The sequence below is a fragment of the Fusarium mangiferae genome (genome assembly GCF_900044065.1).
Source record: "Fusarium mangiferae strain MRC7560 genome assembly, contig: FMAN_scaffold028, whole genome shotgun sequence".
NCBI lineage: Eukaryota > Fungi > Ascomycota > Sordariomycetes > Hypocreales > Nectriaceae > Fusarium > Fusarium mangiferae.
Window position 1 is genome coordinate 12356 of NW_024573948.1, and position 14900 is coordinate 27255.

Consider the following 14900-nt stretch of genomic DNA (forward strand, 5'->3'; position numbering starts at 1 on the left):
CTCATTGGATCAACCTCATAGATCTTTGCGGCGCGTCGGAGAGTTAATTTTCGGTCATTTTTAAGGGCACGAAGTGCGAGAATAACATTAGCTTCACTATTGAATTCAGGCATATTGGGTGGTGAAGAAACAGTTGACGACGTAGACATGTTGTAGGTTGAGGGATTTTTGTAACACTCACGTGTTTGTAACACTCGCTTATCATGGACGTTAGATGTTACACATAAGCATGAAACAATGACTAGCGATTTACGATGACGGGCATGGCCAGGGCGCTTCACATGGTATGCATATTCTTTTCAGATAAAAATACAAATCGTGTTTCTTCCTTGCTGCAAAAGCAGCAGTTAGTTAGACTACATGGTGATCCGTTGTCGATCTCATAATAAGTGTAAGGTGAGTTTTTGTATTGACTACCCAAAGACACCAAAGACTTTACAGCAACATCAACGAGGACCAGCGAAATACTCAGGTCTTGCTAAATGAGCATTAAGCCATTTTCAAAAACTACCTCGGAATATTGTTCTCGTTACTCAATCTGTCTCATTCGTGACCAAACTCCAGCTCCCTGCAGTTCCAGAGGCCGCCTGTGAGGGGCACATTGCAGTGTACCTCCACTTTCCAGTTGCTGATCCTGTCAAAGCTCCCCAAAGTTACAGGGCACAGACCACACTGTACCGCTGTAGTCTCTAAGCTTAATCGCAAGCTGAGATAAATACCTGTCAGCTACAATTGATGCCACTACAAAAGGGCTGATGATCAGTCCAAGAACAGCATCGTCGCAGCCGTAATTTGGCGCTCGTAAAAATGACAGCGAAATAAAATAAATGCCGCATGCATGGTCGAGACAATTCCAATCCGACCCCGCCTCGTAAACAAACTGTCACGAGCCTGTCTTTGAGCACATGAGACTGGCTTCACTGGGTTCGTCTCTATTCTCCGAGGCGTGCATGCATTATCATCGTAGACCCTTGAATTCTACCCCCGACGCTAAAAAGCTTGTCTGCAATAAGCATCCACTCAATTGCGATTGCTGCACTTGAGGTTCAGTACTGGATGATACTGTGCTTGTTCTGTCGTACACGCCCTCTTGTTTCAGTCTGTCCCTCTTCAACACCGCTTCGTGCTCGTTTGTCGCCCAGTCATATCATACTCACCTTGACTCACACCGCTGCTCTGTGCAATCTCGCCAGCGCTACTCCGTAGTTACAAAACCAAGCATCTGACACTGGCGTTCCATTCCCCGCAAACAAACACACCAAGGAAATTGGCGCGTACGTCATATTCACAGGTACAGCACAAGAGCATTCGCCTTTTCGTTGACATGTTGGAGCTATAAAATGCCTGGAGCTGGCCAAACCGGGTGCAACCGAAGGGGGCGCAGCCATTTCACTTAGTACACAGCCCCAAACAGATCGTCATTTTGCCAAACCCCCACCTAACATTCCTGCAAGTCATGCCAACAGAGACTCACTTGGAGTATCACAATGACCGTTGAGAGAAGAGACAACTTTCTTCAACCACTGTGCCAGTTCAGCAGATCAAAGGAGCAGGGCTGGGGGGCGATAAGCATAACTGCGATTGAGTTGGTTGAAGAGAGCTTGGTAGAAATGACAGTGTCTAATGGACCATGGTCAACTGCTCTCTACTTGTAGCATAGCATCATCGACCTCAGGGCTTCGATCCACAAATCCAGCTAAGATGAGAGCTCCACCCCGCTTCCGTGAATAAAACATGTCTTGAGACGCAACTTTTTGGTGGCTGCACCTGTTTCCTTGTCCCCTGTATTTAATCTATGCTCTTGTGAGAGCACGATGAGCCAAGATCAAGATGGCTTGTCCTCAAATTTCGGGAACGCCATCGAGCCTGACGAGCCTGACGAGGGCACCTTGTTGAATGATGCGACTGCAAGTTTCAGAACCGAGACAGATACTGAGCACGAGAGCGAATGGCCTCAACCCTCCGTCTTTGTCACCCTGCATCGGTATTGGTCTTCGATATTTGCATAAATGCAACGCGCTGACAATGTATTTACTGCAGTATTAGAAAATTTGTACTTGCAAGCATAGGTAAATGGGAACGGACTACCGATGTATCCCTTCTAACAATCTTCAACAGATGATCCTTATTCTTTGGATCAATTAAAGAGCCCAAGAGTCAACCATCTCATCGTCCGCCCTTTAGTAGATCGTCTGTATGATGAGAACGACTACTCCATCGGTGCGCGATACACCATCCACTGCCAAGATACATATCGTCGTAATACTGACCACTGCAGTCTACTGTCTTCTCGCAAACCGAGTACAGTTCTTACGCGAGCAGTCCAGCGTCATCGACCAGAGCACCAGCATAGCTCGCGCAACATTATGCGAGCTCTTGGCCATCAAGATTCTGCGTAACTTTCATGATGACAATCCAGGCCTAGATGGTCTCTTGTTGCTCTCCAAGATCCTGGTCCAGGGCTTTGATCCCTTCCATGGCGCTCCGCCCGAAGTTGAACAGTACGGGCGCTATCCGCAATGGCCGATTCAGAAGCGCGGCGGCCACGAGCGGAAGTTGACCGCACTCGAACTCGCCATCATATCCGAGAGCAAGAACTTTGTCAGTTCTTCGGGATGTAGACGAGTGATTGATGCGGTGTATCGTGGCCAGATCGTCTACACCCCTTTGTCGTTTGTTGATATCCTCCCAAATCATTATGAGTACCTTCCTGTGTCTTTGTATGAGCCGCGAAAGGCACCGCTGCTCGACCATCACCGTCTCGTGGTTCCACGCACCCGATACATGATCGAGTTAGTGCACTATATCATTCTCACTCTTCTATATGTTTATACGATGCAATATCGTGATCCTGAGAACTTGACCGGAAACGAGGTTGTCTTCATTCTCTATTCTGCTGGTTGGGTACTCCATGAGCTTGCCGCCATCATTGAGCATGGGTGGATGATTCACTCACAAACGTTATGGTCATTTTTGGATCTTTCATACACCGTCATCTTCATTGCTTACATTACTGTCCGGGCATATGAGCTGGCAGTAAGCAGCGTGCAGAATGGCATGGCACATAACATACTCTGCCTCGCCGCTCCTATCCTGCTAACAAGGCTGGCTTTCAACATTTTACCAGATCATATCGTCTTCATTTCGCTCCACGCAATGATGAAAGAGTTTCTGATCCTGACATTCCTCGCGATATGGTGTTTCACGGGCTTCCTGTTAGCCCTGCAGTGGCTTTCTCCAGGGGATGGCTCGATTCCAAACGATTTCACCATTATAAAATGGCTACTTTGGATCTGGTTCGGACTAGATGGAACAGGAATTGAGGAATCTGTTCAATTTCACGCCATTTTGGGGCCGGCACTGACAATTGCCTTTGCCTTTCTCGGCAATACTCTATTTCTCACGATTCTCGTCTCACTCCTCACCAACCGGTTCAGCACCATTGTTACGTCTGAAGATGTTGAGATACAGTTCCGAAAAACAGTTCTCACATTCGAGGGCGTGAAAAGCGACGCCATCTTTGCTTATCCGCCACCCTTCAACCTCTTTGCTCTACTCATACTTCTTCCTATGAAACCATTCCTGTCACCGCTTGAGTTCTACTCGATTCATGTCTTTCTCGCACGACTTGTCAATGCGCCTCTTCTATTTTGCATCGGTTTCTATGAACGCCGACGCCTATGGACTTTTGGACCCAACGCAGCCAAAGTATCGAGAATGTGGAAGTTCACGGGTTTCTCACCGCATGGCGACATACAGGCTGTGTTTGAAGTTGAAGCCCCGGCTGAAGTTTTGCGAGAGGCTGATGAGTTGGATGGATTGAGCGAAATGGGCTTTTCTGATGGTGATGCCGTATCAAGACTTTCTCGAGAAAGGGAAATTAGGGCACCAGTTGTATTTAGCCTCAGTAATGCAGGGACATGGTCTCCAGGACAAGCCCCCGTAGTTTGATCCTGCTACATAGACACCGCATTGTCCATGTCTTCCCAGACCATGTTTCCCTCGAACCACGTCTTCAGGACCTTCGCTCCACTGAATTCACCACGACTCAAGTCTTGATCAACAGAGATGAAATTTGCCTTCTTTCCTGTCTCAATACTTCCCATCTCAGAGGCCTTTCCTACTGCCTCAGCACCCGCTAGCGTTATGATACGGCAGATCTTCGCACCTCCAACCTCTTTCGCCGTCTTGCCCTCCTGCGTACCAAACCGCTCCACGACGGCCGATAGGGCTGGGAACAGGTCTGGTGTGTCGGTCAAGAACCAGTCGGAACCTACGGTGACATGAACACCAGTATCCTGGAGCTCCTTGAACGGCCATTTGAAGATGTGGGGATAGTTGGATGTTAGATTCGTGTCATGAAATATTGCGGGTGACATCTCGGCCGTGATTCGTAATTCCGCCATGCGTTTGATGTCATCTTGAGAGCCAGTTCAGTACCCGCTGGGAGAATTAGGATGGGAACTCACCTTGATGGATGGCGTTGCAGTGTGCCAGCTCGTGCACTGGGCCGGAAGGATTCGACTGCCGAACTCGCTCGAGAACATCGAGCGCTCGTCTTGCAGAGCCGTCACCGGCACAGTGGATCTTGCATGTCAAACCCTTCGCATCATGCTTGGTCAAAGCTTCCAACAACTCTTCGAAAGTAAGCAGTAGCTTTTCCTCGTTGGGATGTCCATCCGGTCCAATGTCGCTCTGCGTGAAATGAGGCGGTATGGGCGCCCCATCCATCCAGAACTTGACAAACCGTGCATCAACGTGCTGGCTACAAAAGCTTTCAGCAGTATCGATGAGACGATGCAGACTTTCGGCTTTCTCCTGAGCAAAACTCTCGGGCGCATGGACAATGTGAGGGAAGATTTGCATGTCAAGTCGCCCTTCGGCATCTAGCTCTCGAAGAGCGTGAAGATAGAGGGTATTAGCGGACGCCTCTTGTAGAGAAGTGATGCCGAACTTGTGAGACATCTTGATCCCATAGATAAGTGCTTCTTTGACAAACGACACCGGTGGCTGAGGTAGGCTGGCCAAGACCTCAGCTGATGCTGCTTCCACCAGCTCACCAGTCAACTGACCATCCGGCCTCCGCATGTACTGACCCCCAGGGGGGTCTTCAACATCAGCCCCATACCCGACGCGCCTGAGAGCTGCGGTGTTGAGAGCGACGTTGTGACAAGAGACATCTCGAACAAGCACCGGCTGCTCAGGAAAAGTATCGTCCAGATACTTCCGATCCATCCTTCCATCTGGAAAGTTCTGACCTGCATAGAAGTTTGCAATAAGCCAATCACCTCTAAAATGCGCTTGGGCACAGGCACAAGTGGCCTGTCCTTTCTTGATGTTCTCTGCAATAGTTGCAGCAGTGCTATCAGATCCGATGCCGATTTCGCTCATCTTCTGCATCGAGGCCACTAGAAGATGGGTATGTGCGTCATGGATCCCAGGCATGACGAAGGTGTTGTCAAGGTCGTGGATGGGAAGGTCTTGTTCCTCGGCCAGGGCTTGGATCTCTTGGTCGGTTCCAACGGCCTCAAAACGCCCGGATGGGGAAACAATGAAGGCTTCGGCCCATGGGCATTTGTCATTTACCGTGTAAACGCGGCCGTGTATGAACGCAGCACCAGATTGTTTCATTTTGATATCCGAATACTTTAGTCGATACACGTATGATAGCCACCAATATGGATATGGAACCACTCCAGAATCTATCACCAAAGGTGTCTATTAAATAATGACGGACATCCGGAAACCGGAACTTCGGAATCAACGGTAGACATAATAACTGTAGTCTTGTGAGCCAGTCGATGATTTTGTCAGATAATTGAGACTTCAAGGGTGATGGGATCCTAGGCAGGCCCAAGGCAAGGATGCCCCCCAACACAGAAACAAAGTCAATCTCCCCACACATCGCACTTTTTGCCCACATTGGGAAAAGCGTTCCCTGCCAAAGATGTTTGGCCTTACTCCAAGTACTGCAAACTGACAATCATATAAATGCCTTAATCTGTGGTGGTACGGTTCGCGGGGCGCTAGATCACATTGGATGCTACCGAATTCCCGTTTGTAAGAAAGGGTCACCATTCGGCTTGCCCGCTAACAATGGTGCTTTGGAAGCCGAGCACCAACTGTAGGCTTTCCCTCGGTACCGTAACACTTCCAGGCATTCATCTGCTGTGGTGATCATGAGATTCAGTATCAGTAATTCGACCCCGTAGTTTAGGGAGTAGGGAAACAGAATGGCGCACAGCTGGGAGAAGTTCTAAGGTATCACAATTAAGAGCCGACCGTGGCAAGCGTTGTTATTATCTGCCAAAATCAAGCAGAGAGCTTTTGGTCAGTCGGATGGATGACGGGCAATCAATCGAATCAATATGCCCAAAAACACCAAAAAAACATACAACAGCGGGGATTCGCTGGTCGTCACCGACCCAACTACTGATCCGCCCCTTACAGGCTTGACTATGGGAGAGCGGACGGGATCCCGTATTTTCCTGCAGGTATGGTCGTATGTGCCTGTTTCACTGTCATTCTGACCTATACCCAGTGACTGATCAACTGAAGACAAACGTGAACCGGCCGGTGCCCACTAAAGTCGGCTTCAGGTTAAGTTGACGTTTTCTCCCTTGAGGATTTAAGTGGTCTGGAGACAACACCAAAGCTCCAAGTCTGATTGTAGATATGTCAATAACCATATGAGGATTTGCAGTGTTAGGCACTCTTGGTTTGATGCACTGCCGCAACTGGCCATCCCCACCTGAGCGACCACCTTGACTTGTCGCGCTGCTAGTTGTCCAACTCCCGTTTTCGTTAGCACCACGATACACAAAGCTTACACCAGGCCAGTCTACATCTATGGCGTAACCCGAAGTGGTAATCAATTGGCTTTTCATGCTATCTCCAATGCCCGGCACGTCATATGCATCTACTGCCACGTAGACCTTTGTGTTCAGTCTGTACTGGTTGGGGGAGAGGTTGAAACGAGGCTCTTCGTCTATGCCCAATCTGTCATTAGGCAAAAAACGTTCAAGGCGGAGGGCTTTCTACGCCCTCTTTTTAGTACCAAAGATGCTTCTATTGACATTGAGCTTGGGTTTACATGTAGCTGCGATAGTGATTTGGACGCAATATCACACTACCATATCTGATGCTGGTACCCTTTCCCGACCCATCCTCCCCAGCAAACTTACACGTTGCGTCTAGGCCATCTCGCACAACAGTCAGCAAGAAGACGAGAACATGGTCGAACAGCTGGCTGTACCGAACCATCCTAACCACAGTCTTCAAGAGGTCGTCCAAGGTCTAGACGACACCCAACTCGCCGCCAGTTTAAGAGCAATTGATACCGGTCAAGTTCACCGTATCATTCGGTGCTTACGTGGGAATCGACGCCTTAATCAGAGCGGTAGTGTTATCCTTTTCCTTCCAAATCTACGTTTGTTCGGTAATGATATCCTCTGACAGCTACCATGTATAGAAGTTCAACCTTGGCCTCGAGACGTGCAATCAACTGTTGAAGCTCAGCCTTGGCCACGTGACCCCCAAGAAATGAACGAATACTACTATCAGAGCCCTTATCAAAACCAATATCAGGCCTATCCGGGGACAGGATACTACACATACGACTGGAACTGGTATTACTATGATAGCTCAACTAACAATGTTCCATACTGTGGGGACTATTACCTCAGCTATGAGTATTGGTGGGCACCGGTTATATGGTATCCTACGTGGTATTATGTGCCGTTCACTCGATACAGAGTCCCCAATAGGTCACGCTACAGGAGACTTACATGATTTGGACCTTTTTCGTGGATTCTCTGTAACGAGAAGTTTTGATCCACAGGTTGGGCTCAAAACCGTGTCGAATCATTTGAGCCTCACTGAAAGGAAGTTCTAGTCCACGTCCCTTATATACAAATCAGTTGGCAGATGACATCAACACCACGGCCAGTGGTCCCAAATTCTGAACCAAACTATGTGTGAAATATTATGCAAAATTGCTACGATGTCTCGAATGAACTGCTATCAATTTAGGCTAAATTATGAAGGATTGTGATTTATTATACTGCAACCATCCCATCCCATCAGGCTCTGAGTTACACCACCCTCTTCCTCTGCGGCTGAACTGCACGCCGAATCAAGACACTACCCTACCGCACCTGTTCTTATCGAAATGTCATTAAAAGCATACTATTCGCTGACTACCTTTGTAATTTCGGATTTTGCGGCCTAACATCTCTGCGTTTGCAGCATAATACATGTCGCAGCGATTGGCAAAAGGGTTGGAATGAGGCTCCCTGACACTCTAGTCTGACGTAAGGTGACGCAATTGAGGCTGAACGAGTATGGGTTGGGAGAGAATGGTCAGTGAAAGCAGCATGTGAATGATGCTATGGATGCCCAATCACTGGCTATAAAGACTGCTCTGACAATCAGTTCGTTCATCGTCTGCTCAAAATCTCAATATCCACAACCGAACCATTGCACAAGTATATAAGAGTCAAGATAATATGAGCGATCACCTTTCCGTCGAGGATATTGACGACGCTGAACTTCCAGGTGCCCTACAGCGACTCGACAATACTCAATTGAACCGCACTTTCCAAGGCCTCGATAGCAATCAGATCCCTCGTGTCTTACTTGCCATCAAGAGCATGAATGACGAACAAGGCCAGCGTATCATCCAGAGTCTTGACCCCTCAAAGGATAACCGCATCCAGACCTTCGGTACGTCCATAGCCGTCCCTGACCATTCTCTCTTGAGGTTATTTAACACCATAAACAATCAGGAGGAGTGATGTTCTGGGGTACGAATATCCAGTCGGGCCCCGGGAAGCCAGGCCATCCCACGTTTTGTGACAAGTTCCCTCATAAGACAGGTACTGGAAGGTTTGTTTGTGGCTGCGGCTGGCATGATTCCGATCAGGCGGTGGACGACCTTATCGTTCACTACTTCTTATTGAAGCAAAACGGTGTCCTCTGGTCGCACGTTGAGGGTGCACCGAATGAGTACATGTGTCGGGCATGCGTCAATGACAAGCCTGGAAGTTTCAATAAGTATGATTTAAACGACCTCAATGCCCATATCTCTGAGAATCATGTTATTGATCCCTACAGTCTGGATGCTTCTCTCAAGGGCTCGTATGGGCAGTACTTGGGGCAGCGACCAGGCTATTACTACGAGCTTTGAGATTATACATGTATTAGTAGCTGAAATAAATTTGTTACTTTCATCAGCATTAACCGTAGTCAATGTGGTATGATGACGGATGATCAATGATTCCTTCTATGCATTCTAGCTCAGTTGCGGCTGTCAGTGCCTATACTAAGGGAGCGTCATACAATACGCCTAAAACATCAAAACCTAGTTCTCATCAGCACCGAGCGAGTACTGCATCATTGGCAATACCCTTTAAGTACTGATCAGGAGTCAATGAATGATTAAGAAAAACAGGTGGCCAGTGGCTGAGAGCCTAGGTGTAGCCAGAATGTCGGGGGCGGGATATGGAGATATGGACCTCAAAGCCAAGGCTCGATCGAGACTATAGCATAGCTCTGTGAGAGGGATTATGATCATACCAATGATATGCCTTTGCCTAGACGTATTTGACACTTATCTTATTTCATTTCTTTAGGCTATGTGAGAACTCTGGAGGTTTATGATCAATCCACATGAATCGGCATAACTCAACTCATATGCGACATTAACCGCGATCCAAAATTATTTCACACAGTCCCTGCACTATTGTTTCTTCGCGTGTCCCTCGGGCAATAGTCACTCATGAAGTCACGTTCTTCTCCGACACCTTGGTAGCCTCACCCTTGTCAGATTCGCTCATTTCGATGGGCCCCTCGAGATCTTCAACAGTTCTGTCACCATACTTCTTCATGGTGAGTTTGTCGAGCTAGAAATACTCGGTTAGCGGTTGTGAAACGGTACTCAGAAATATAACACTTACATAATTGACCAGCCAGATGTAACAGAACATGACACCACAGCAAGCAAGAAGCGAGATAGCACCCTTCTTCCAATAAGGCGCATCAGCAGCACTGTAGAAGATGATGCCCCAGAATGTCCAAAGGACCATGGAGCCGATATTCATAGAGTACAGCGTCACACTGCGCACGGCATCATCTCCTGTTCGCTGCAGGATGATGTTTGCCCAGCCAAAGATGAGGGGGTTGACCATGTACGCTGATCCAGCGAGATAGAAGGCAAACATGACCCCAGCGTCAGACAGATTCCTCACAAGAAGCATAGCTCCTACAAAAACCTGAAGAAGAACGGCGAGGATGGCCATTGGAACACGCTGGCGAGTTGCGTCCATGTGCCATGCTGCAAGCATATTCGCAGCGATACCAACAGCTTGCACGCCAAGAGGGTAAGTGTTGATTTGGGTTTGCGAGAACTTGTCCTTGTAGTACTTGAGCCAGAGGAGGAAGGTGTTTTGAAAGGGGAACCCCTCGACGCTGGCGCAGACAGGTGACCAAAAGAAGAGGATCCAGCTGTTGGGGTAGTCAGAAGCAAATTGCCAAAGGCTTCACGGAGAAACATACAACATGGGAGTAAGGAAGACTCGCTTGATCAGAGACATGGGCATAATATTGTGGCCATCGCTCTTGATTGGGGGGAGCCGGGAAACTGCCAGCTTTCTCTCGTCTTGGGATAAGTATTTGGCCTTGGTGATTTCTGGAATATCGGGGAAGTAAAGGAAACCAAACAGGGCAATGGGAAGGGTAATGATGCCGTCTACAGCTGTCAGCCTCGGTTTGTCACTGTGGATGACTCGACTTACCGATCAAAAACACCCATTGCCATCCTTGGAGGCCGGACATGCCTCTCATGCCCTTGTGAATGGCCGTCATCATGACCCCAGCAAACATGGTACCGACTTGGCCCGAGGCAGTGAAGAGGGCGGTTCGCTTGGAGATCTCTTCAGGCTTATACCATGCTCCGATGATGTAAATAGTTCCTGCATAAGTACTGGCTTCAGCAAGACCGAGGAAGAATCTGATGACGCAGAGTTGAGTAACGGTCTTGGCAGCGGCACTAGCCATCTGTGACATGTCAGTCGGCCATTTTGATAACACTGATGGGCAGTGAGCCTACTGTGAGACCAGCCCAGATGACGACCATGGATGGGAACCAGATTCTGGGTGCGATCTTCTGGATGATGATGCCATGAGGAAGCTGGCCAATAGCCATTCTAATCATGGTGAGTAGCCGTTTTGGATATGGTTCAGAGAACGTACCCTGCGGTGGTGGCGGAGAGCACAGTGTTGTAATCATGGCCAGTCATGTTGAGAGATTCACGAAGGCCAGCAACCTAGATTGTCAGTAATGATGCTAATGGAAATGGTCACTTGTGCTTACATAGGCGTTTGCGAATGCCGCACGGTCTGTGTATCATTGGTCAGTTGGATGGTCTGATGCATCATGAAGATTCGTCCTACCAAGGAAGTTGAAGAAGTAGCTAAGGCAGCAGTAGGTCTAATAGTGTCAGTATTGCTTTGCCAATGTACCTGAATGAACGCCTTGGCCGCATACCATGATGAAGAAATCTGCGAAGTGTCAGCGTCGGCAAATACGAGCGGCTATGAATGAACCAACCTAGTTTCCTGACAAGGCGTCTCTCCTCCTTCGACTTGGCAGCCGCCCCCAAAAAGAACGCTGGGCGCCATCAGTACATAATCAAACCAAGATGCCACTTCCCAAGTACTCACTGCGAAGGCTTTCGCCAAATCCAACCTTTTCGGCCATTTTGATAAGCAAACGAAATTACCAGGACATTGAGTTCAGAAGCCAAAGCCAACCCAACAAGAGAGAAATGGTCAGACTTATCAATCAGTTACTCCTCCTCACGTTCTCCACTCTGATTATCAGATTTATAAGATAAACAAGCAAAATTTCTCTTCCTAGCCTCAAAGGGTGACATCGCCAATAAAGTTTGGTTGAACTGCCGAAGCTAACGTCGTATTTCGGCGGCGTAGGGTCAGGAATGGTCTAGTGTAGAGTGGACCCTGAGCTGATGATGGTGATCTAGACTTGTTTTTGCCAAGAGACTGTAGCATTTTGGGAGATTTGAGTTTAAAGGGAGAGGGCAAATGTGAGTGCATTATTGAGGTTCGTTTTCATTAGTAGTACCGGTCACTGTGGACGTTTGCTTGCCGAGTTTTGGGGTCTCTTGTCCCTGAACCATCAGCAGGCTTTTTGCCTTGGGGTTATGCTTATTTGCAAGTGGAATTTTCTTGATGCGGACCAGTAATTTTACATGACTCAGTGGGACTTCCTTCAAGGGTCGGCCGCTGACTTAGTCTACCCTGCCAAACGAGGTTTATTTATCGAGGAATACGGCTTGGCATATCCAGTCTCTCGGTTCGACACTAAGCAAGCATGGAAAGGTGTGAGCGATTTAAAGTAAGTATCAGCCCTCATGTCCACAATGACTCTTATTTAAGAGGAAACTATCGATCTTGGCAAGAACTAGAAGAAACCAGAGTCTCTCTTGAACTCGGTCAGCCAATCCAGATTATCCGCTGGAGTCTGATTCCATACGTCGTGGCTGGAAACCAGGTCAGTGGGGGTTCGTATGAGAGGATGGGGGGTCTTACCTGTCATACATAATCCAACGTGCTTGGTATTGGAGTTCTTCGTCAGTTGGGATGTAACTTGTTGGATTCAGAGGCGAGATGGTTCTTGCGACGTAGCGAGTCAAGTCTCTGGTCAGGCCTCTGTACATGTTGCCGTCGTTCAGCGACACGATCTTCTGTCCCAGAGATATAGGTGGGGAGCTGGGAATGTTCGGTGGTATCCAATGCTCATGATCGCCACTGGATATAGCGGTAAAAGGACTGGATGAAAGTAGAGGAGGAATAAGGCCTTCTTGTGTGTTCGATGAAACAACTTCAGACGGCGGCAGTCCTACCCTCTCTCGAAATGGAACCAGCCACCTTGTTGACCCATAAACCAAATCAATCAACAACTGACTGAACATAGGCGAAGCATCAGGCATATGGTTGATGATTGAGCAAGCCTCCTTCTGCAACTCGCCATCTCCAATCTCCAGGTTCAACAACTGGAGCATATCAACATACTGCCTCAGCGCCGTCTCAAGCTTGCAGTCCTCAAAGATATCTTTCTTGCTATGAATCTTCAACTCTGAGAACCTCGACCTAGCTGCACTCTTCATAGGCGTCATTCGTGCCTTGTTGACGATATCTTGTGTGCTCATTATGAGATCGCGAAGCCAGGATGTTGCTGTTGAGGGGTGTTGGTAGTTCATTTCCGCTCCGAAGATGATGCAGCAGGCTTCAAGATGAAGAGTCTCATCAGAGGGAATGCAGTGGTTGATGTCGGTATAGTTGGAGTAAAAGTAGTCTAGCTCTAGTTGTAGTAGTTCGAAGGCGCTTGTTGAACTATACGGTGCACCCTGTTGCGTAGAAAACGGAAGAGGCGAGTTGCGCTCGTAATCAATGAGGTCTGCACAATCATGAGTAAGATGCCTGAACTTGGAGTTACTCACTTACATGGGGGCATGTGATTCTCCACCATATCTAGCGTTGCAGCATCAAATCCCCAGTTCCCTCTCCAGTCTGCCATGGTCTTCCCCTCCTTGAAGTGCTCCGCTAGATGATTCACCCGCTCCGACCATGTCGTCATAGTAATATCACAGAAACCACAACGTGATATGACATCCTCATGTTTAGACTTCCATTCTTCCATTGGCCACTTCATGAATTCTGATCCGTGGACGAGGCGAAGGTGTTGTCGTAGATGATCCTTTCTGTAGAATATCCGCTCTCCTCTTTCACGTTTATGGCACAGGTCATGATTATGCTCCTCGAAGTGAGATTCATCTGGGTCCCCAAAGCCGCAATAAACACAGACGGTCTCGGAACTCTCGTTGAGAGCTGTTGGTCCAAGAGGAGAACATTCCCATTGCTCAAGAGACAGGTGCTGTGTCTTCTCGTGTCTGGACCACGTATGTTTCAACTTGAACGTCTCAGTGCAAAATGTACATTGAAAGCGATGGCAAGCAACAGAAAGACCTCTCTTATCATCGTTTCTGGTCCGTAGACCTCCTCGCCGACGCTTCTTGATGACTCTATTGAGTGACCGGTTGGAAGTGTGTGAGTAGCCCGAGGCTTTCGAGCTTCGACTTGAATCAGAAGTATCAGTTGTTGCCCAGGTACCGGTAGATGATGGTGCCCTGCCGTGTCTCGTTCGCGTGCTGTGGGATTGGTTGATGGAATCACTCGCGCCCGATACCGCCCTTGCAATAGCGGCCATGGTGGACGGCTCGTCTTCAGGTGGTGAGTTCTCCCATCGCTCGAGTGGACTCTGTTGGACGATAGGTGTAGGTGGCCGACGTAGAGGTATGTCACGGGGGCTAGCTTCTGCCGAACTGGTATCTGTTGTTTCTGGCGGGTTGAACTTCTTTCTACGACGAGCATTGGCGAACCAGTTCAAGATTTGTTGTCGAGTCAAGCCTGTCTGCCTCTCGATCGCCTCGACATCTCGGACGCTGGGATAAGGGTGATGTGTATGATTCAAGAGCCATTTGTTGAGAATGCGGACTGAGTTAAGAGAGAGTCGCTTCCCAGTCTTGGGCGGTGGGTTTGAGATGGTACTTGTTTCAGCCCGTGCATCCGATACGACGGAACCAATAATTTCGGTGGATCCGAACAGAGAAAATGAGTTGACTCCTGGGACGTCTTCTAAGCCCGAGACTGGGTGCAATAATTGAGGATTGACTCCATTACTGAACGGATTCTGCGAGGCGAAGCCAAGGTCAGAAAAGCCGGCCTGGTCTAGCAGATCGCTAAACTCGGTACATTCGCCCGGAAATACATTAGTACCAGCATTGACGCTGGTTTCTCCGTCGTTGCGTTCCATATTGACG

At 48.4% G+C, this 14900-nt stretch overlaps 5 protein-coding genes and 1 non-coding gene across 6 annotated transcripts; 2 read left to right on the forward strand and 4 right to left on the reverse strand.

Moving 5' to 3' along the window:
* Window positions 1–1814: 1814 nt before the first annotated feature.
* FMAN_11727 (uncharacterized protein) lies at window positions 1815–3911 on the forward strand (the record flags this gene model as incomplete). The annotated part of the gene is made up of 5 exons (XM_041826054.1): window positions 1815–1984; window positions 2041–2069; window positions 2119–2220; window positions 2279–3852; window positions 3903–3911. 5 exons carry the CDS (start codon window positions 1815–1817, stop codon window positions 3909–3911), a joined length of 1884 nt encoding a protein of 627 aa, XP_041691373.1.
* Window positions 3912–3956: 45 nt separating this feature from the next.
* Window positions 3957–5631, reverse strand: FMAN_11728 (uncharacterized protein; the record flags this gene model as incomplete). The annotated part of the gene is made up of 2 exons (XM_041826055.1): window positions 3957–4420; window positions 4470–5631. 2 exons carry the CDS (start codon window positions 5629–5631, stop codon window positions 3957–3959), a joined length of 1626 nt encoding a protein of 541 aa, XP_041691374.1.
* Window positions 5632–6388: 757 nt separating this feature from the next.
* Window positions 6389–6504, reverse strand: rrna55. The gene has a single exon (XR_005994048.1). It is a non-coding gene; the product is annotated as a ribosomal RNA (ribosomal RNA).
* A 2003-nt stretch (window positions 6505–8507) lies between these two features.
* On the forward strand, window positions 8508–9187 carry FMAN_11729 (uncharacterized protein; the record flags this gene model as incomplete). The annotated part of the gene is made up of 2 exons (XM_041826057.1): window positions 8508–8724; window positions 8787–9187. 2 exons carry the CDS (start codon window positions 8508–8510, stop codon window positions 9185–9187), a joined length of 618 nt encoding a protein of 205 aa, XP_041691375.1.
* A 589-nt stretch (window positions 9188–9776) lies between these two features.
* Window positions 9777–11758, reverse strand: FMAN_16265 (uncharacterized protein; the record flags this gene model as incomplete). The annotated part of the gene is made up of 11 exons (XM_041826058.1): window positions 9777–9902; window positions 9957–10503; window positions 10555–10747; window positions 10794–11055; window positions 11108–11204; window positions 11251–11324; window positions 11372–11397; window positions 11452–11488; window positions 11546–11559; window positions 11609–11668; window positions 11722–11758. The coding sequence occupies 11 exons, from the start codon at window positions 11756–11758 to the stop codon at window positions 9777–9779; spliced, it is 1473 nt and encodes a 490-aa protein (XP_041691376.1).
* Window positions 11759–12481: 723 nt separating this feature from the next.
* On the reverse strand, window positions 12482–14893 carry FMAN_11730 (uncharacterized protein; the record flags this gene model as incomplete). The annotated part of the gene is made up of 3 exons (XM_041826059.1): window positions 12482–12560; window positions 12610–13477; window positions 13525–14893. 3 exons carry the CDS (start codon window positions 14891–14893, stop codon window positions 12482–12484), a joined length of 2316 nt encoding a protein of 771 aa, XP_041691377.1.
* Between the last annotated feature and the right edge of the window lie 7 nt (window positions 14894–14900).